The sequence below is a fragment of the Macrosteles quadrilineatus genome, unplaced genomic scaffold (assembly GCF_028750875.1).
Source record: "Macrosteles quadrilineatus isolate MER2022 unplaced genomic scaffold, UCM_ALF_1.0 Scaffold_353__1_contigs__length_88464, whole genome shotgun sequence".
Taxonomy (NCBI): Eukaryota; Metazoa; Arthropoda; class Insecta; order Hemiptera; family Cicadellidae; genus Macrosteles; species Macrosteles quadrilineatus.
Window position 1 is genome coordinate 50,161 of NW_026542946.1, and position 18,323 is coordinate 68,483.

Genomic DNA, 18,323 nt, shown 5'->3' on the forward strand with positions numbered 1-18,323 from the left:
GCTCCGGAACTGTATTATCCTAATTGGTTACATTACCTGTCGAACCAAACTGATCCCGATCGTGTAACGGCAACGCTGACAGGTCAATCAAACTAAAAGTATTCAATAATACCTCGTATGTTAAATGTATGTATCGTGTGTGTGAACCAACAACAAAACTTTACAAACGGATTTAATATTTGTTTCTAGACTGTGTGCTTGAAAATGGCAGCTTGCCGTAAAATGTATTTTAATGTAATTTAACTTAGTAAAATTTAATTTAATAAAATGTAACTTAACGAAATATAACTTAATAAGGGATGTAACTTAGTTAAATGTGACTTAGTAAAATGTAACTTGATAAAATGGACTTAATGAAATGAAACTTATTAAAAAATGTAGAGTATTATACATCGATGGCCGAAACATGTACTTATATGAAAGTTGCAATATGGAACTGATAACAAGTACTGTGGAACCAATTAATAAAGATAAATTTTCATATTGTAAAGAAACTTTTTAGTGAATGTCAAGTAAGTAAAATTTACCCCTTTGTGAGGAATCTTAAACTATATTTTCATAATAATGTGGTTGATCGTAGCACTTGACTTAAGATTTAAGATGGAATAAATATTTTATTTCACAGAGTATGCACCCAAAATTCATCATGACTGATTAAATTAAAAAATTTAAAGGATACTAATATTTGTTTAGGACAGAATCGGATTTTTTTCAAATAGTAGCACATTATTTTCAATCTCTAACTTTTTATTAGAATATGTTTTCATCCGAACGACAGATATTTGAATAGGATCATTTACCCAGTAAAGACACTAACCCGGCTCAATGTAGCTCTTATGAAAACTATCATCTGTTTCGAGCAAATATTAAAACGATTATTGATTATTTACACATACTCTAAGTAGTTTCAAGTTCATCTCTACAATTTGGCCACACTATGTAGGTTATTGTAGAAGGGATTGGGTGGTTGTATACACAGCTGTTGTGTTACACATCTATTGGGTAGTTTGTTGGGCAGAATGTAGTAGTCAACTTCAGGTAGTCCTCTCTCGCTGATGATCTCTTTGACTTTTCGCAGGCAAGACAATCCAATGGGTTGACATTTGGGGGAGAACCCAGCAATATAATCAGGCTCTTCCGCTAAAACAAACTTAAGATGTGTTGATTTATAGTTTATTTAGTTTTTCGTATTTTTCGTGAATTATTTATTGTCCCTATGCCATAATTAATCCGAATTTAAAGTTTTAATTTATAAAATACTCATCACAATTCAGCATTACATACTATAACGATCAAAGTGTACAGTTTCATTTATTTTTTTGAATTAATGTTTTTGAAAATTGCCAAAACGAAAATGATTAAAATGTAGTTTGCTATAGTTCTTTAAATTTTTAACAAAATGGTACAATCCCTATCACTATAAGGTTAAAAATTAAGGTTAAAAATTATGCAAATGCATGTAATGGATTAGTATATAATAACGGAAAATTTAGTATGTTGCGGTCCTTATAATTCTAAATAAAATAGTATCTCATATGATGTAAACATTATGGTTTTTGTAACTTATGTGATTTTCCCAATAAAACATAAAATTTACTTCCACCACCAGTTAAGCTTGTTGAAGCCAATGGGGGATAGTATGTGACCGATTTCTTATATTATTATTATATGAAAAACAAAATTAAGGACCCAATGGAATCTATACGGGTGTGAAGCTATGCATGTTTTACGTTTGACCTACATAGCTCAAACTTGCTTATTAGATATAGTGTTAACTTAAGTTATGACTTTGTAGTCATAACTTAGTATCTGGTTTTTGCTTTTTTATATATCAGTATTAAGTTATCAGTATTAGTATTCATTTCTTCAGTACTAATATACTGTTTATTTTATTACCAAAGCATGAATAACACTATATCAATCATATGGTCAATTGAATCAGAGCACAATCATAAGTATATAAGTGTCAGCATACTATAATACTATAATACTAAACAATAAACACATACTACCAGCTATTTTAGATAAGTTTATCTACCTCCAAACACAAAGCATCGATACACCAGGTAAGTATCGCAGCCAGCGTATCCAATGATGTAGTCACGGACCGTGCCGTAGGGATCTGCAAGGAAATACAAATGTCGTTAGTGAAGATATTTTTTACTTTTTTATTTTTAACAGGTTTTAGGAATAAAAAAAGGACAGATAAACGAATTGCTCAATAATATTAGACATATTTGTAAAGAATAATTCGAATAATTTGTGAAAGGAAATTTGAAAAAAGTTCTAATTAAAATACGTTAACAGCGTCTTAACTTATGACTTACTTGCAATTATAGACTGCCCAATGCCGATCTCGGTAGCAACGTTAGTAGTTACTGTGAACAATCCGTCACAGCTGTTAACAAAAAGGAAAACATTAGTTTTGTTCGTCGTATTTTACGACTGGGTTAATTTTCATTGTGATGTTCCCAGATGAAAAAAATACTATTGGTTCAAAATTCGATGTGCATATGCATGTCCATAAGCACCATAACTTGAGTAATTTTAGTCTTATTTTGTTTAATTTGTTTGTTTCTTCCCCATAGAGAAAATTCGTTACAAGTTGCGTCGGTAAATAAATAAACATTTAGTTGAATTACTTTACTTTTCTAGATCATAAATATATGTAAATGAAGAATAAAGTCATTTTTGGACGTTTATACATAGTTCATGCCACTTGATATGATGTTGGCCAGTCACTAATTCAAGTAGCGTAAAGGAATAAAATAATTTTAAAATATTTGAATAATTGTCTTTAGTAAAAACACAATTTCTTGAAAATACGAAATAAAAATAACACATACATTCTTCTACATTAGTCTTTAATAAACATAAAATGTTACTTAAAACTTGAAAAAAAATCGTTTTTAGGCCTATAAAGTATTTAGTCTTGTGTCCAACCAAAAAGATTTTGATTTGCTGATTAGTAAGAATATTTTACAAGGATACTAACCATGTTATGAAGTGTTTAGGTTGGATGAGCTTACAAATAAACTTAAACCAAACGATCTTTGTGAAATTTTGACATCTTAAAGAGTGAAAAACCTTTAAAAGTCAATTTATTTAAAATAGCAATGTATTCAGTAAATTAGTACATCCGCAAATGAAAATGAAGAGCAACTTAAATTTACAATGCATAACAACTTATTAGACTCTGGCCTCATAAATGGTAAATGTTGAGGGATCGTCTGGCAGAGGGAAGTACGTGTAACATATGTTGTCCAGCAGAATGAACTCTTCAGTTTTAGGAACAACCACGGAGAATATGGGCTGATCACAAAACTCCTGGAAATAGTTTACAAACAAGAGATGTTTGTGAATTTTTAATTTAATTAATCATTTTGTAACTAAACCTTCAGATAATTAGTGTTTGTATGTTTTTCTTCGAAAAAAACTAATTATTGTTAAACTTGTAACAAATTTGTAAACACAAGGCCTCTCAAGGGTAGATTAGTTGAATTTACACAGTTTATCTGTAAAAAAGGCTTATGATAGACAAAATAAGCTCAATATTATTATATTACTGTGTTCGTATTAGTGACTTATTAATTTTACAACAATAAGTGACGCAGGTTGCTAGTTAATTGTATTACGTTTTTTGTCTATAAACTATTTGCTACTATATTTTAAAAACATCTTGAAATTAATATGACTACTAATCTCAAATGGTTTTTTATTTACTTAATTTCTTAATCACTAATCGCCAATAAACACGTAACTGAAACTCCTAAAAACTATTATTGTAGCCATTTTTTAAATGTTTTAAACATAATGTTTTAAAAATACATTATTTACCGCTTATTATATTTATATATTTATTTTTATGAGAAGCTAGTAATAAAAATAAACAAATACTCACGTCGATGTAAATTTTTTTGGCTGGGTATTTTGAAGTGGAATCCAGAAGTTTAATTAATATAGTTTTACCAAAATAAGACCAATCTTTATAATATGTATCTACTAGGGTCAGAAAGATTTTGCTAGGTATATATAGAAACTTTTAGCTCCAATCGTAGATTGTTGATATTTTGTTGTGTTTACTAACTGTTTTACTAACTATAGAGCAGTTACTAAATTGTTTGTTACTAAAGCCGAAAAATATGTAGTGATCTTAATGTATTAAATTTTTATTACCAATTATGATAAAAAATGTTATTTTTCATAATACTTACTCCCCTCAGAGAATAATCTATAGTTTCTGGAGTGTAACACTTTGAAGAGCCGGCTTTGCTTGTAGAAAGACTGATCATTAGAGTTAGTAGCACGGATAGCAATCGACTCTTGATATCTGTCATTTTGTATCTACAAATATTCTAAATGTATTAGTTTAGTGATAGTTTGCTCACGAGGCATAAAACAATAGTACTGTAGATAGTAAATCTATATAACTTTGTACTTTTTTAAAGATTTGTATTCAAAACTTTTCCTAAGATGTTCTGAGTTAACTCATGTACTCCTTTTTATGTTGAATATTTCAAGAATGTACAATTTAATAATTATAAAACAAAAGGTTAATTCAACATGAACTTGTGTGATGCTGTGTATTTAACTCCAACACTTTGTTATTATTTGTTTATTCTTTGAACGATATTTTTTCTAAACAACTAATATAGATACGGGCTGCTTAAACTGTTACCCACTGTAAATTTTCAGTTCTGTGATGTGTGGTAAACTGGTAAAGATGATTAATATGAACAGGTAAAAATTAACAACGGTTTTCTTGTTTGTCAGCCTTCAAATATTGTACTGCACGTTATTTAGTTTACTTTTCATGTTAATATTTATATTTCACTTATCAACACAACACACTTTAACATCAAACATCAGTTCTATATTGCTGGTGTATATATACTCAGTACTCACTGTTGTTCGTAGTGGTTGTGACCAACACTTAACATCAACAGTGCATCGATTGCTAGTTAAACGTTTGTTTTTCTTATCATAGGAGAAAAATGATACCATGTACTACTTTCAGATACACTATCACATTTCATTAATGAAGTCTTAGACACCGTTATATTAAACTCTAGAATTCATTGTCATGAATAACTCATCGTGTAGTGATTTTCAAAATCGAATAGTTAATTGATATTTTTGTCTTAAACATTATTTAATCTTTTTAGGTAAAATAATACGGTTTTAATACAATTTTGTGTTCAACTTTATGAAAGTGTAAATTACAATATAACCGTGAATCTTTCTAGTTAGTGTCTGCTTAGGTCTTGTATCGGCTACAAAAAGTTATTTTCGTACTTTTCCTAATAGCCTACAAGCCAAACCAAGAAAAATATTAATTTTGATTTTCAACATAATATGTTTTCTTTTTATATTCATGACTTAATATCATTAATTGTTTAACCTAAGCACACACAAAAAGGAAAAGAAAATACTGTACTATTAAGATAAAATAGTTTTCAATTGAGCTTACCCCAAAGCATTCCATTTTAAAATTTCTATGATAACCTTTTTCTGGAGCTAAATTATATTTACTTACATTTAGATTGTAATTACTCTTACAAAATGAAATTTTAACAGCGTTTTGTTTTGTTGCTTAAATATAATTGTTCAACTTTTTTATTTATCGATTAACTACATCTAGTCAAAAACATTAATAAGATACTTAAAAGCAACGACAGAAAGATAATTTAATATTTTAATGCTTCCTATGAAATAAGCCTTTCTATGTATCCTTCATTTAAACTATCCTGATTTACTCAATCCGTTTTCCCTTGGGTTCTTTGAGGATCAAAGGGTAAACTGAACGAATCGTAAAAAGGATCTAGTTTATTTTATCAACCTAATTACATACTGACTGTCAAGCTTTACTTAAAATTTGTCTTTTCAAATGAGTTAGGTCGGATTTACTTATGAGTCAAAAATCCATACGAGTTTAAATTATTTTTTTAATTTATTCGTAATTTATATTTTTAATCAATCTATAGTGGCTAATGATGTTAGTTGACAGATAAATACAAAATATTCAATTTAGACATGGTTTCCTTAGCTCATTTTCAAACCCAAATTTCGTGAGACGTGTAGCCTCTGGTGGTGTATAATGTTGGTGACTTACTTCCTACAGAAACAATCCGAATTTCAATTACTTCACTACCTCCTGGCGTTCCGGTAATGTCACACCCGTCAAGCTTTAATTATTCCTAGAAACGTACAACCCTACATTTTTCTTTGGGGTTTCAGGTTTTTATAATTTTAACAAATCTGAACAATATTTTTCCACAGTGATTAAGTTAGACTTTTGTCTAGTTTTGTCTAGTCTTTTGTAGTACTGCAGGTCACCACATGCTCGCCATGTCAATTGATTGTCAATCCCCCTTCTCTCTCTTTAATTCCTGGTTTAAAGTGAAGTCAACTCATAGAACAGCCTCAATAGGATCTAAGGCCACTCAAATCATATAATCTTTTCACATTTGGAACTTAGCACGGATATAAAGTTACTGGTAGGCTGAAAGACGACTTTTTAAGATGCATGCAATATTCTAAACAAGTTTAGTTAGGTTTGATTACTTTTAATCCAACTAGTAATGATACGAGTTTAATGAGAGGAGAAAAACACTTTAGGTTATCTCTTTAAAGTACACCTAAAAGTAAGTACACAGTTAAGTAATTAAGCTCCTAATATGGAGACTTTATACAAGCAGAATATTATTTATATAGATTGTGTGATATTTGAGGCTCTACACCCTAAACATTTTATGTTTCAGATACGTTATAATTCAATGGAAGTCAGCATTTCTAACCGCAATCAAATTTATATAAAAATAAAAATATCATTACTCAACATTTATTTTCTATCAGACATCCTGGAACTGTATTATAATATTTTGCATGTATCCAACAACTTTCCATTTGCATTGTCACTCCCCCCACAGTTGTCCTCGGATATGCCTTGTTTATTTATTCAGCCAACTTCCGAAACTACAAAGGCATCCCCTGAGAAATGACCCCAGACACATTGTTTAATTCTCTAGCTTAGTGTTATAGCTAACTTGGTATTTTATTCATGAGTTAATTTACTTAATCCATTGTAACAGTGACAATGAAAAACTGGTAGTAGATGATGATTCCCACTATCATCTGAGTATTCATCAGAAAAGGTATTCTGAAACTAACGCAGAAACAATTTTCTTTCAGAAATCCATTATTGTTCAGGTACGGTTATAAAGCTGGCTTTTAAATCTGAAGGTTTCTTGTCCAATTCCAAACAACATAATTCCTGGAGCAAGAAGTCATTTGTCATTGAGCTAACAGTTCTACAATTAGGATTATAGTTGATGACGTTAGATAATAAAAAGGCCGGGGTTTGTTATATACATTTCCGAAAAAATATTAACATTGTCAAAAAGCCCATAGGTAAACACAAAAAAAGTAATATTTGCCTATATATTTGTAGTGTCTTTACCGAATGTCAGTAGCGTTTTATAAGTTTTTTAAGAAGTTGTCCAAGCCCTAGGCGTGTTACACTCTGACATCAATCTAAAAACGTGAAGCAGCCCAAAAAAATTGTATTATATGTATAAATTTATATCTATCAACATGTTAGAATGCAAGTCTTTTAAAATAATTTTAGTACTTATATCATTAACTTTCACTTGGCTATGCAACGAATCCAATGCTTTCATCAGGTTAAGAAAGCGTTAAGTGTAAATCAATTACTCATTACCATAAGCCACTTTGATATCTGTGAGGAAGCCAGGGTCTTATCTGGTACCTTATTACGGACATACCACGCCGTACATTGAGGTGGTGTAAGATAGCAAGATGAGAAAAATATGCGCGTTACATTTTATCTTAAATTTAAAGCATACTTTAACACTTAAAGCTTCACTTTTGCCAATATATGTTGAGAATGAATTGTCCAATGCTTAATCATAAAGTTAAGTTTGATTTAAAAAAAGAAAGAAATTTGTTTAAACATTTTAGCATAGTCAACAAATTTGAAATATTTATGTTTCTGTGTCTGGACGGTATTACCAGCATTACAGGGAAAATTTGTGGTAGGGAGAAACTGCGTTGAAACGTGCCTGTATTTTGATACGGAAATCATTACACGACGCAACATCTGGTGAATCGCTCGTACCGAAATTAGTATCGGCTTAGTAGAAGTAAACATGTTACCTGGATAAACTGAAGTAAACTGGAACTGGGCCTGAAGTAGACAAGGATTCACACCCTTAGATATAATTTACAGTAGTCACAATGACGTGTGTAAGGGTAAGTTTTAGATTCACCTTTTTCAATTTAAAAATTCTATTTTACTAATTGACTAAAACTTGTTAAAAGGAAAATTAAAGAACATCTTATTGTCCTACCTAGTACGCGTTGAACTCACAAATTTAAATGGAGAGCTCCTTATGAATTATGAATATTACACATTCTGAAGAGTAATCACTGAAAGACTTAAGTGATGCTTTATGAACCTTATGTCAAAGATTATTGAACACATGATAATGAACCTGTAAATTGAAAAGGATATGTAAACATAATGGGTTTGGTAGAAGACATGCAACCAAGCATCAAATGACTTTTGTTACTTGGTTTGCCAGCTTTGTTAATCTATGTCTGTTATCTATTACGACAAGATAACAAATTCATTGATCATTCAAGTTCAAAATTCAAGTGTTATACTGTAATCATTTTGTTATATTTTTTTTGTTAATTTAGTTATTAATAATTTATAATAATTTAATATAATAATTTAGTTATTAGTTCTTTATATTTCCTTAAAAGTCAACGACCATGCTGGTAAAACTCACTAAAATTACAGTAGGCATAATATAACTTGGAACCTGTTACATATTCAATGAATTAACACTTTCAGTTGTCGTATCTGGTCTAGTGAACTTTAACTCATATTTTTTCTAAATACATATAAATAAATGTATCTTTAGATTAATTTTGGAACAATAACAGTAGGGTTCGCGTGGATATAGCCAAAGTAGGGGTGGCTGCGATCGAGGCAAAACTACCCCTAGAGTGGTAGTTTAATCCCTAGGGGTTGTAAATATGACTCTTAGCTGTTAGGGGGTAGTTAGGAGTAGTTTTCTGGTAAATCAGATGTCTACTGCGACGTAACCTTATTTGGTACCTTTGTTTATTATTAAACTATTTCTGTTTATTTAGTTATGGATAAAAAGTGTGTACCTTGACCGGGTCTCGACCCCGGGCCTCCTAGATGATGATTTTATGTCTTAGCCATTGAGCTACGACGTTAGTTACAGGTCCTGTGTTTATAGTGGTAAATAACAACTTTGATTTTTTAATTCACATATACAGAGTGTGTAAAAAAAACATTATATTTTTATTTTATTTCATACATATCTATATGCTGTAGTCCATAACAAATGCGAAACAAATGATAATTCACGTATCTAATGTTAAAAACAGCTGAAAGAGGGCGGAACATTACCATTAAGTATAAAAAACGGCCTTTGTAAAGGCCACCAAATGGTAGATGTTAAATTTACATTTTATGGATGTTATGTATTTTTGGGGCGTCTAACGGAGTAACGGGAGTGTGTAAATGTTTTTTCCTATTGGTTGGTTGTGTATGAACCTGTGTATGAGCCAAAGGTTCACGGGTTCGATCCTTACCAATCGCCAAATGTGTTATTTCTTGTCAGGGTGATATTTTGAGTTTCAGTATGGTATTTTATTATAGTTCACCGTTTGTATATGAGCCTATGGTCCCAGAGGTTCTCAGGTTCGATCCTTACCAATCACCAAACGTGCCATTTCCGGTTAGGGTGTTTTCTTTTGTTGGTATGGTGTTGTATTATAGTTAACTGTCTGTATATGAACCTATGACCCAGAGGTTCACGGGTTCATTCCTTACCAATCACTAAACGTTTCATTTCCGGTTTGGATGTTTTCTGTTGTATGGTGTTGAAGTGAGAGTGGTGTGAATTCTTGATCCTAGAGGTTTGCGGGTATGATCCTTACCAATCACCGACTGTTGTGTTAGAGTGACATTTTCAGTTTTAGAATTTTGTTGTTCTGTAGTTAAATGTCTGAGTATGAAACCCAGAGGTTATGGGTTCGAATCCTAACAGTCGCTAATGGTTTTACATTTGTCACTCTGAGTTTTAGTATGTGGGAGTAGTTAACCGTTTGAATGTGATCCCGGAGGTTTGCGGGCTTGTAGGTTCATGGGTTCAATTCTAACCCGGTTGGGTTAGTTATCGGGTTCGATTTTCACCCGAATGGGTTAGTTTTAGAGGTTCATGGGTTCAATTCTAACCTGATTGGGTTAGTTTTAGAGGTTCACGAGTTGGATCTTAACTCAGTTGGGTTGGTTAATGGGTTCGATCCTAACCTGATTGGGTTAGTTTTAGAGGTTCACTAGTTTGATCCTAACCTGATTGGGTTAGTTTTAGAGGTTCACGAGTTTGATCCTAACCTGATTGGGTTAGTTTTAGAGGTTCACGAGTTGGATTTTAACTCGGTTGGGTTGGTTAATGGGTTCGATCCTAACCTGATTGGGTTAGTTTTAGAGGTTCATGAGTTCGATTTTAACTTGGTTGGGTTGGTTAACGGGTTCGATCCTAACCTGATTGGGTTAGTTTTAGAGGTTCACGAGTTCGATTTTAACTCGGTTGGGTTGGTTAACGGGTTCAATTCTAACCCGATTGGGTTAGTTTTAGAGGTTAACGGGTTCGATCCTAACCCGATTGGGATGGTTTTAGGGGTTAATGGGCTCAATTCTAACCTGATTGGGTTGGTTCACGGGTTCGATTCTAACCCGAATGGGTTAGTTTTAGAGGTTCACGGGTTCGATACTTAGCTGATTATGTGATTTTGTATATGCATATGTAACCTCTGTTTTTCCACCAAATAACATAACCTCAAACCAAACAAGTTTATTAATTTATCATTAAGTGTCAATGGTATTTAAAACATTTTGTATAAATGTTTTACTCTGAGTTGTATTAGTGGTTATAGTTCACAAATTCTCCACCAGGTTGCAGCACCATCGTCTTGGTATACACCAATTACTGTTAAAGCTTAAATTACGGTTAATTCTATATATGAGTGTATTAAATGTTTGATGTCTAACTATGCTCTGTATAGTTCTTAATATGAAGTTCAATTGCTTTCCTGCCAACTGTTCCCTCCAAATAACATAGCCTCACTTTATGTATTGTATACGTAGGTTTATAAAATAAATACTTTGGATATTCTGCCGGAAAAATAAGGAAAACAACTGTGAAAGCTAAAACGGTTTATTTATATTATCTTCATCCTGTGTGGCGGTATTGCATCATCTGAAACAAAAATTATAATTAGTACCACATCCGGTGTAGTAAACAAGTTATAACTTGAAAAAATCCTGCACGCTGATTGGCTATAATAAGCTCTCTCCTGATTGGTCATAAATAGGTGATCTGTGCAGTCATTGGTTACCCCCACCCCTCCCCTATCGTATATATATTGCTCTGTATCACCTTCGCATCACTTTGCTCTCAGCGTTCGATGAAGATGGACGTAAGTAACGTAGCTGCTCAAGTAGTTGAACCTATTGATGGTAATGAACCTGTAAATATAGTTGATGATTCTGTTCAAGTAGTTGTCACTGTAAATGTATTAGATAAACACGAAAATTATGTTAAGAAATTCAGAATTCACGGTATTAACACTGTTTTCAAGTTTTCTAACCCCCCGCCTGAAACTAGTGAGATTGATTGGCTAAGACAAGGGTTTGGTCAAATTGTTAATGAAATGAAAGAAGTTTGTCAGGAGGGCGATCAATTGGGTTTCACTTTGCGTTCACTTAACCTGAAAAGGGAAGAGTCGGGGTTTGTTACTTTTCGCCCGGCAAATGAAGTTAACGAGGATGTCTTGTGGCAAATATTTGGAGGAATTGTTCAATCAAATGCGGAATCCATCAAGTCCACAGACACATTTCAAGTTGAATGTACTCGAGTAAATCTCCCTGTAGGTTTGGGGGGGCCGCAAAAGACCTGGCTTGTTTAATACCTTTGATGATGAATGTAAAGCAAGGAAAGGGATTGTTGTAATTAACAATGAAGATAACTTGTGTCTTCCTCGTGCTATTGTAGTGGCTATAGCCAATGTAACTAAAGATCCTGAATACAAAGCCGTTAGACAAGACGCTAAGAAAAGACAGACTGTTAGGGCTCAAGAACTTGTACGTAGAGCTAGAGTCGAGATACCTGAGGGCGGTGCAGGTATCTCCGAGCTTGAAAAATTTCAGGACTTGCTTAAAGACTATAAAATCACAGTGTACAACTACAACACTAAAGGCCGCGATGTTTACTTTGAGGGAAATGTAGAGAACCCCAAGTTCAAAATTAACTTGTTGTTTCATAACCGACACTATAATGTAATTACTAGTCTGACAGCTGCTTTTGCTTGTGTGTACTTTTGCGAAGCTTGTCATATCCCGTATGATCACAAAGGTAATCACCGTTGCTCAATCATTTGCTCACAGTGTCAAACCATCTCACCCCCTTGTGTAGAGGAGCATGGGGGAATAACTTGTCCAAAATGTAACATGACTTATAAAAATCTACGCTGTTTCATTGCGCATCTAACCGATAGATGTAAAAATGTAAAGAAATGTCTAGATTGTGGGAAACTAGTTTGGCTCAAAGAGAGGTCCAAGCCTCACAAGTGTGGGGAGGTATTTTGCAATCCTTGTAGGGCATTTAAAGATCCAAACCATAAATGTTACATGAAACCCCACGAAGGCAAACCTAAATCTAAAGATTACGTTTTCATTTTCTTTGACTTGGAAACCCGCCAGGACGAGTTCCTGCCCTCTGACCCTGAAAGTAAAGTACATAAAGTAAATTTGTGTGTCTCTCAGCAATTTTGTTACCAATGCATTGAGGGAAAATTCTGTATAGCATGTAAAAATCGTACACGAGTGTTTGATTCCGACCCTATTAACCAGTTTATGAACTATGTAATGTATGTGAGAAAGCAGTTCAAAAACGTCTGTGTAATTGCACATAATGGGCAGGGTTTTGACTTTCAATTCTTGCTAAAGTACTTGTTGGAAGAAACAAAATTCACACCGGAACTTGTAATGCGGGGAACCAAAATTATCTTAATGAAAATTGACAATGTAAGGTTTGTGGACTCACTTAGCTACTTCCCCATGGCTCTATCTGCACTCCCTAAAGCCTTTGACCTACCTCCAGAGAAAAAGAAAGGCTACTTTCCTCATCTCTTCAATACTCTAACAAACCAAAACTATGTGGGTCCTATGCCAGCCAAAGAGTACTATTGTCCCGATTCTATGTTTGAGAAATCCTACAACGACTTTGACAAATGGTACAGTGAGCAGGTTGCAAACAAGTATGAATTTAATTTTAAAAAGGAGTTGCTGGAATACTGCATGTCAGATGTCGATATCTTGGCTCAAGCCTGTCTAAAGTTCCGCTCAATCTTCCTAAAAGAGTGCAATGTTGACCCTCAAGAGTGCAATGTCATTAAGTGAGGCCAGGTTAAGCGTTTATAGCCAGTCCAGATTACCTGGTAGTCGCTATAAACGCCCTCTCCCTTACTTTTACAAAGCTTTTTTTGTCAAGTCTATAGATTTTGTTATGTAATCCTGCCAAAAGTTAATTCAAAGTTAACATTCATGGTTTACGGGCCTTTTAGTCAGCCGCGCCAGTGACCTTCACACATGGTTTACGGGCCTTTTAGTCAGCCGCGCCAGTGACCAATAGCATTCACACAAGTACAGGGAGTGGCTCAAGTCCTTCAAGATTTGAGCACCTCAGTGTACACATTCACACAAGTACAGGGAGTAGCACAGGTTCTTTCCAATCTGAACTGCTCAATGTACACACACTCACACTTTGGTCGGATTACATAAGTATTTATCTATAGACTTGTTTTTTATTAGGAGAGTTATTTACAATAATATATACAATGAAAAATTACAAAGTTATTTACAAAGGAATTTAAATGTCTCTTTGGACTTTTCTATATCCAAAAGGTAGAGTGTCGTACTCTCCTTCATACCTTCTCTTAGGCCCCGTGATTTTAAACACTTTGCTCTCAGTGATGGTAACAATATCTCTATCTCTAGTTCTTCTGATTCTGTTTTCTTCAATTTCAATTGACTGTTTTACTTCACTTAGGATCATTTCTCTCAGTTTTTCAAAGTTTACAACTTTTGATGTTTTAAAGTTGAGGGTGAGGCCTTTGATTTTACATACGGGGATAATTTTTCGTTGATTGGTTGACCAGACAAGGTACGCGTAAGTTTTAGGTCCCCCAGAGACAAGTTCAGTGATGTAGGAGCCGGGTCCGTAATCTGTCAATTCGTCAGTCATTTCGCCGAGATAATCTCCCGTAGGAACTCTGTACAGGCCTTGACGGTGGTAAAAAATGACACTGTCTGTGTCATAATATAATACTTGAACTCCTAGGGCCTCAAGGTGTTCGTAGAGCTTGAGTCTCGCCTGCGCTGTGGTGTAGGCCGCGATACAAACATTAACGTTACTGAGAGGTTCCCCAACTTCTTCCAAGTACTCCCAAGAAACAACTACAACCTCCTCATTGACGGTTTGGAGTCTATTTACATCTATTTCGGGGGATGAGAACATTTGAAAAAGTGTTTTAGAATCCCTAACGATTGTGGCTTTAGTCTGGTTCTCCCTCTGTCCGAATTTTCCCCAGAAACTGTTTAACATTAATTTTGCCAAAGATCTCAAACCCCCGTTCTTAACAATTTTGTCTTTCTCCAGCTTGATTCCCTCATGTGTCAAATAGTCTGCAATATACTTGTTTTTGTCCTCCTCAGTCTTACACCACTCTGGATAGCCCGAAGCTTCCTGTTTCATTTTTAAAAATTTATTTATAAAGTCGGTGAATAGTCCTCCTTTCTCATATGTGGCCATCTCATATTCCCACAACTCGTACATGTCAAGCACAACATAACCCTTTTCTACAGCCTTCCTGATCTCATCCATTGTCCAAGTCCCAACAAGTGCCCTATTATCACTGTCGTGATTACACTCTCCCTGGTACATCATATCCCCACACATTCTACACAACACAAACATCAATTTATCGTTCATTTTTGTGGGGAGTACTGGGTGATAGAGATCACGAGGGGGAAGAACTTTACATTTTAACAACCCATCTACTTCCATACCTCTCTCACGACACTCCTTGTCTCCTACATAGATAGTTGGGTGGCCTACAGGGTACTTCCCATACTTACAAACATACGGATAGAGAGAGCAAACATCAACGTATTGAATGGTTTCTCCCTCGGCGCATTTGTGATAGGATTTCGCATTGCCAGTCCTACCTCCAAAGAAAGACTGTCGTGGGTCTAGTGGGAGATTGTTCAAGATGGGCAGACTGTCCAGATGATTAAGTTTTTGATCCTTTTTAAGCTTACGGAATTCGCATTCCCACATCTCTACCAAAGCGTGTTCTGTAAACTTGGCGTTTTTGGCTTTAGTTCGCTCGTAGCGAAGATGTAAGCTATCAGAGGGATCCTCCTTCAAAGGGACGTGACGGTTGCAATTGAAACATTTAGGGCATCCGTGCCAGTAACACCCGTGGAACTCATAGATGTTTCTACCATCAAACCCATCTACCTTTATCCCATTAACTTTGACTTCTTTGCCTCGTCCGGCATGATCGATCCTAATCCCGTTGGTTTCCTCGACCCAAGAAAGCCACTGTAGCGCAATTGCCGATTGATTGTCTACTAATCGATAGCCGTTCTTAGGGATGATGCCGATAGTGTTGGGTTTTAGGAAGTTTCGTCTGAAGGCTAGATTACAGGCACTCGCGATGGTAACAGCCTCGAGAAACGGGTCAACATTGCACTCTTTTAGGAAGATTGAGCGGAACTTTAGACAGGCTTGAGCCAAGATATCGACATCTGACATGCAGTATTCCAGCAACTCCTTTTTAAAATTAAATTCATACTTGTTTGCAACCTGCTCACTGTACCATTTGTCAAAGTCGTTGTAGGATTTCTCAAACATAGAATCGGGACAATAGTACTCTTTGGCTGGCATAGGACCCACATAGTTTTGGTTTGTTAGAGTATTGAAGAGATGAGGAAAGTAGCCTTTCTTTTTCTCTGGAGGTAGGTCAAAGGCTTTAGGGAGTGCAGATAGAGCCATGGGGAAGTAGCTAAGTGAGTCCACAAACCTTACATTGTCAATTTTCATTAAGATAATTTTGGTTCCCCGCATTACAAGTTCCGGTGTGAATTTTGTTTCTTCCAACAAGTACTTTAGCAAGAATTGAAAGTCAAAACCCTGCCCATTATGTGCAATTACACAGACGTTTTTGAACTGCTTTCTCACATACATTACATAGTTCATAAACTGGTTAATAGGGTCGGAATCAAACACTCGTGTACGATTTTTACATGCTATACAGAATTTTCCCTCAATGCATTGGTAACAAAATTGCTGAGAGACACACAAATTTACTTTATGTACTTTACTTTCAGGGTCAGAGGGCAGGAACTCGTCCTGGCGGGTTTCCAAGTCAAAGAAAATGAAAACGTAATCTTTAGATTTAGGTTTGCCTTCGTGGGGTTTCATGTAACATTTATGGTTTGGATCTTTAAATGCCCTACAAGGATTGCAAAATACCTCCCCACACTTGTGAGGCTTGGACCTCTCTTTGAGCCAAACTAGTTTCCCACAATCTAGAAATTTCTTTACATTTTTACATCTATCGGTTAGATGCGCAATGAAACAGCGTTGATTTTTATAAGTCATGTTACATTTTGGACAAGTTATTCCCCCATGCTCCTCTACACAAGGGGGTGAGATGGTTTGACACTGTGAGCAAATGATTGAGCAACGGTGATTACCTTTGTGATCATACGGGATATGACAAGCTTCGCAAAAGTACACACAAGCAAAAGCAGCTGTCAGACTAGTAATTACATTATAGTGTCGGTTATGAAACAACAAGTTAATTTTGAACTTGGGGTTCTCTACATTTCCCTCAAAGTAAACATCGCGGCCTTTAGTGTTGTAGTTGTACACTGTGATTTTATAGTCTTTAAGCAAGTCCTGAAATTTTTCAAGCTCGGAGATACCTGCACCGCCCTCAGGTATCTCGACTCTAGCTCTACGTACAAGTTCTTGAGCCCTAACAGTCTGTCTTTTCTTAGCGTCTTGTCTAACGGCTTTGTATTCAGGATCTTTAGTTACATTGGCTATAGCCACTACAATAGCACGAGGAAGACACAAGTTATCTTCATTGTTAATTACAACAATCCCTTTCCTTGCTTTACATTCATCATCAAAGGTATTAAACAAGCCAGGTCTTTTGCGGCCCCCCAAACCTACAGGGAGATTTACTCGAGTACATTCAACTTGAAATGTGTCTGTGGACTTGATGGATTCCGCATTTGATTGAACAATTCCTCCAAATATTTGCCACAAGACATCCTCGTTAACTTCATTTGCCGGGCGAAAAGTAACAAACCCCGACTCTTCCCTTTTCAGGTTAAGTGAACGCAAAGTGAAACCCAATTGATCGCCCTCCTGACAAACTTCTTTCATTTCATTAACAATTTGACCAAACCCTTGTCTTAGCCAATCAATCTCACTAGTTTCAGGCGGGGGGTTAGAAAACTTGAAAACAGTGTTAATACCGTGAATTCTGAATTTCTTAACATAATTTTCGTGTTTATCTAATACATTTACAGGGACAACTACTTGAACAGAATCATCAACTATATTTACAGGTTCATTACCATCAATAGGTTCAACTACTTGAGCAGCTACGTTACTTACGTCCATCTTCATCGAACGCTGAGAGCAAAGTGATGCGAAGGTGATACAGAGCAATATATATACGATAGGGGAGGGGTGGGGGTAACCAATGACTGCACAGATCACCTATTTATGACCAATCAGGAGAGAGCTTATTATAGCCAATCAGCGTGCAGGATTTTTTCAAGTTATAACTTGTTTACTACACCGGATGTGGTACTAATTATAATTTTTGTTTCAGATGATGCAATACCGCCACACAGGATGAAGATAATATAAATAAACCGTTTTAGCTTTCACAGTTGTTTTCCTTATTTTTCCGGCAGAATATCCAAAGTATTTATTTTATAAACCTACGTATACAATACATAAAGTGAGGCTATGTTATTTGGAGGGAACAGTTGGCAGGAAAGCAATTGAACTTCATATTAAGAACTATACAGAGCATAGTTAGACATCAAACATTTAATACACTCATATATAGAATTAACCGTAATTTAAGCTTTAACAGTAATTGGTGTATAC

At 34.8% G+C, this 18,323-nt stretch overlaps 1 protein-coding gene and 1 long non-coding RNA gene across 2 annotated transcripts; both read right to left on the reverse strand.

Annotated features, from left to right (window-relative positions):
* Window positions 1-745: 745 nt before the first annotated feature.
* LOC128982459 (uncharacterized) lies at window positions 746-2,394 on the reverse strand. Its single transcript, XR_008489671.1, has 3 exons — window positions 2,328-2,394; window positions 2,039-2,122; window positions 746-1,140 (listed from the first exon to the last, which is right to left on the reverse strand). It is a non-coding gene; the product is annotated as an uncharacterized LOC128982459 (long non-coding RNA).
* Window positions 2,395-13,991: 11,597 nt separating this feature from the next.
* Window positions 13,992-16,181, reverse strand: LOC128982461 (uncharacterized). Its single transcript, XM_054401422.1, has one exon. The coding sequence runs from the start codon at window positions 16,179-16,181 to the stop codon at window positions 13,992-13,994; it is 2,190 nt and encodes a 729-aa protein (XP_054257397.1).
* Window positions 16,182-18,323: the final 2,142 nt, after the last annotated feature.

What these genes read in the sequence shown, in the direction of transcription:
- LOC128982461 (XM_054401422.1), bottom strand. Translation starts at nt 16,181, where the DNA reads ATGGCTCTATCTGCACTCCCTAAAGCCTTTGACCTACCTCCAGAGAAA.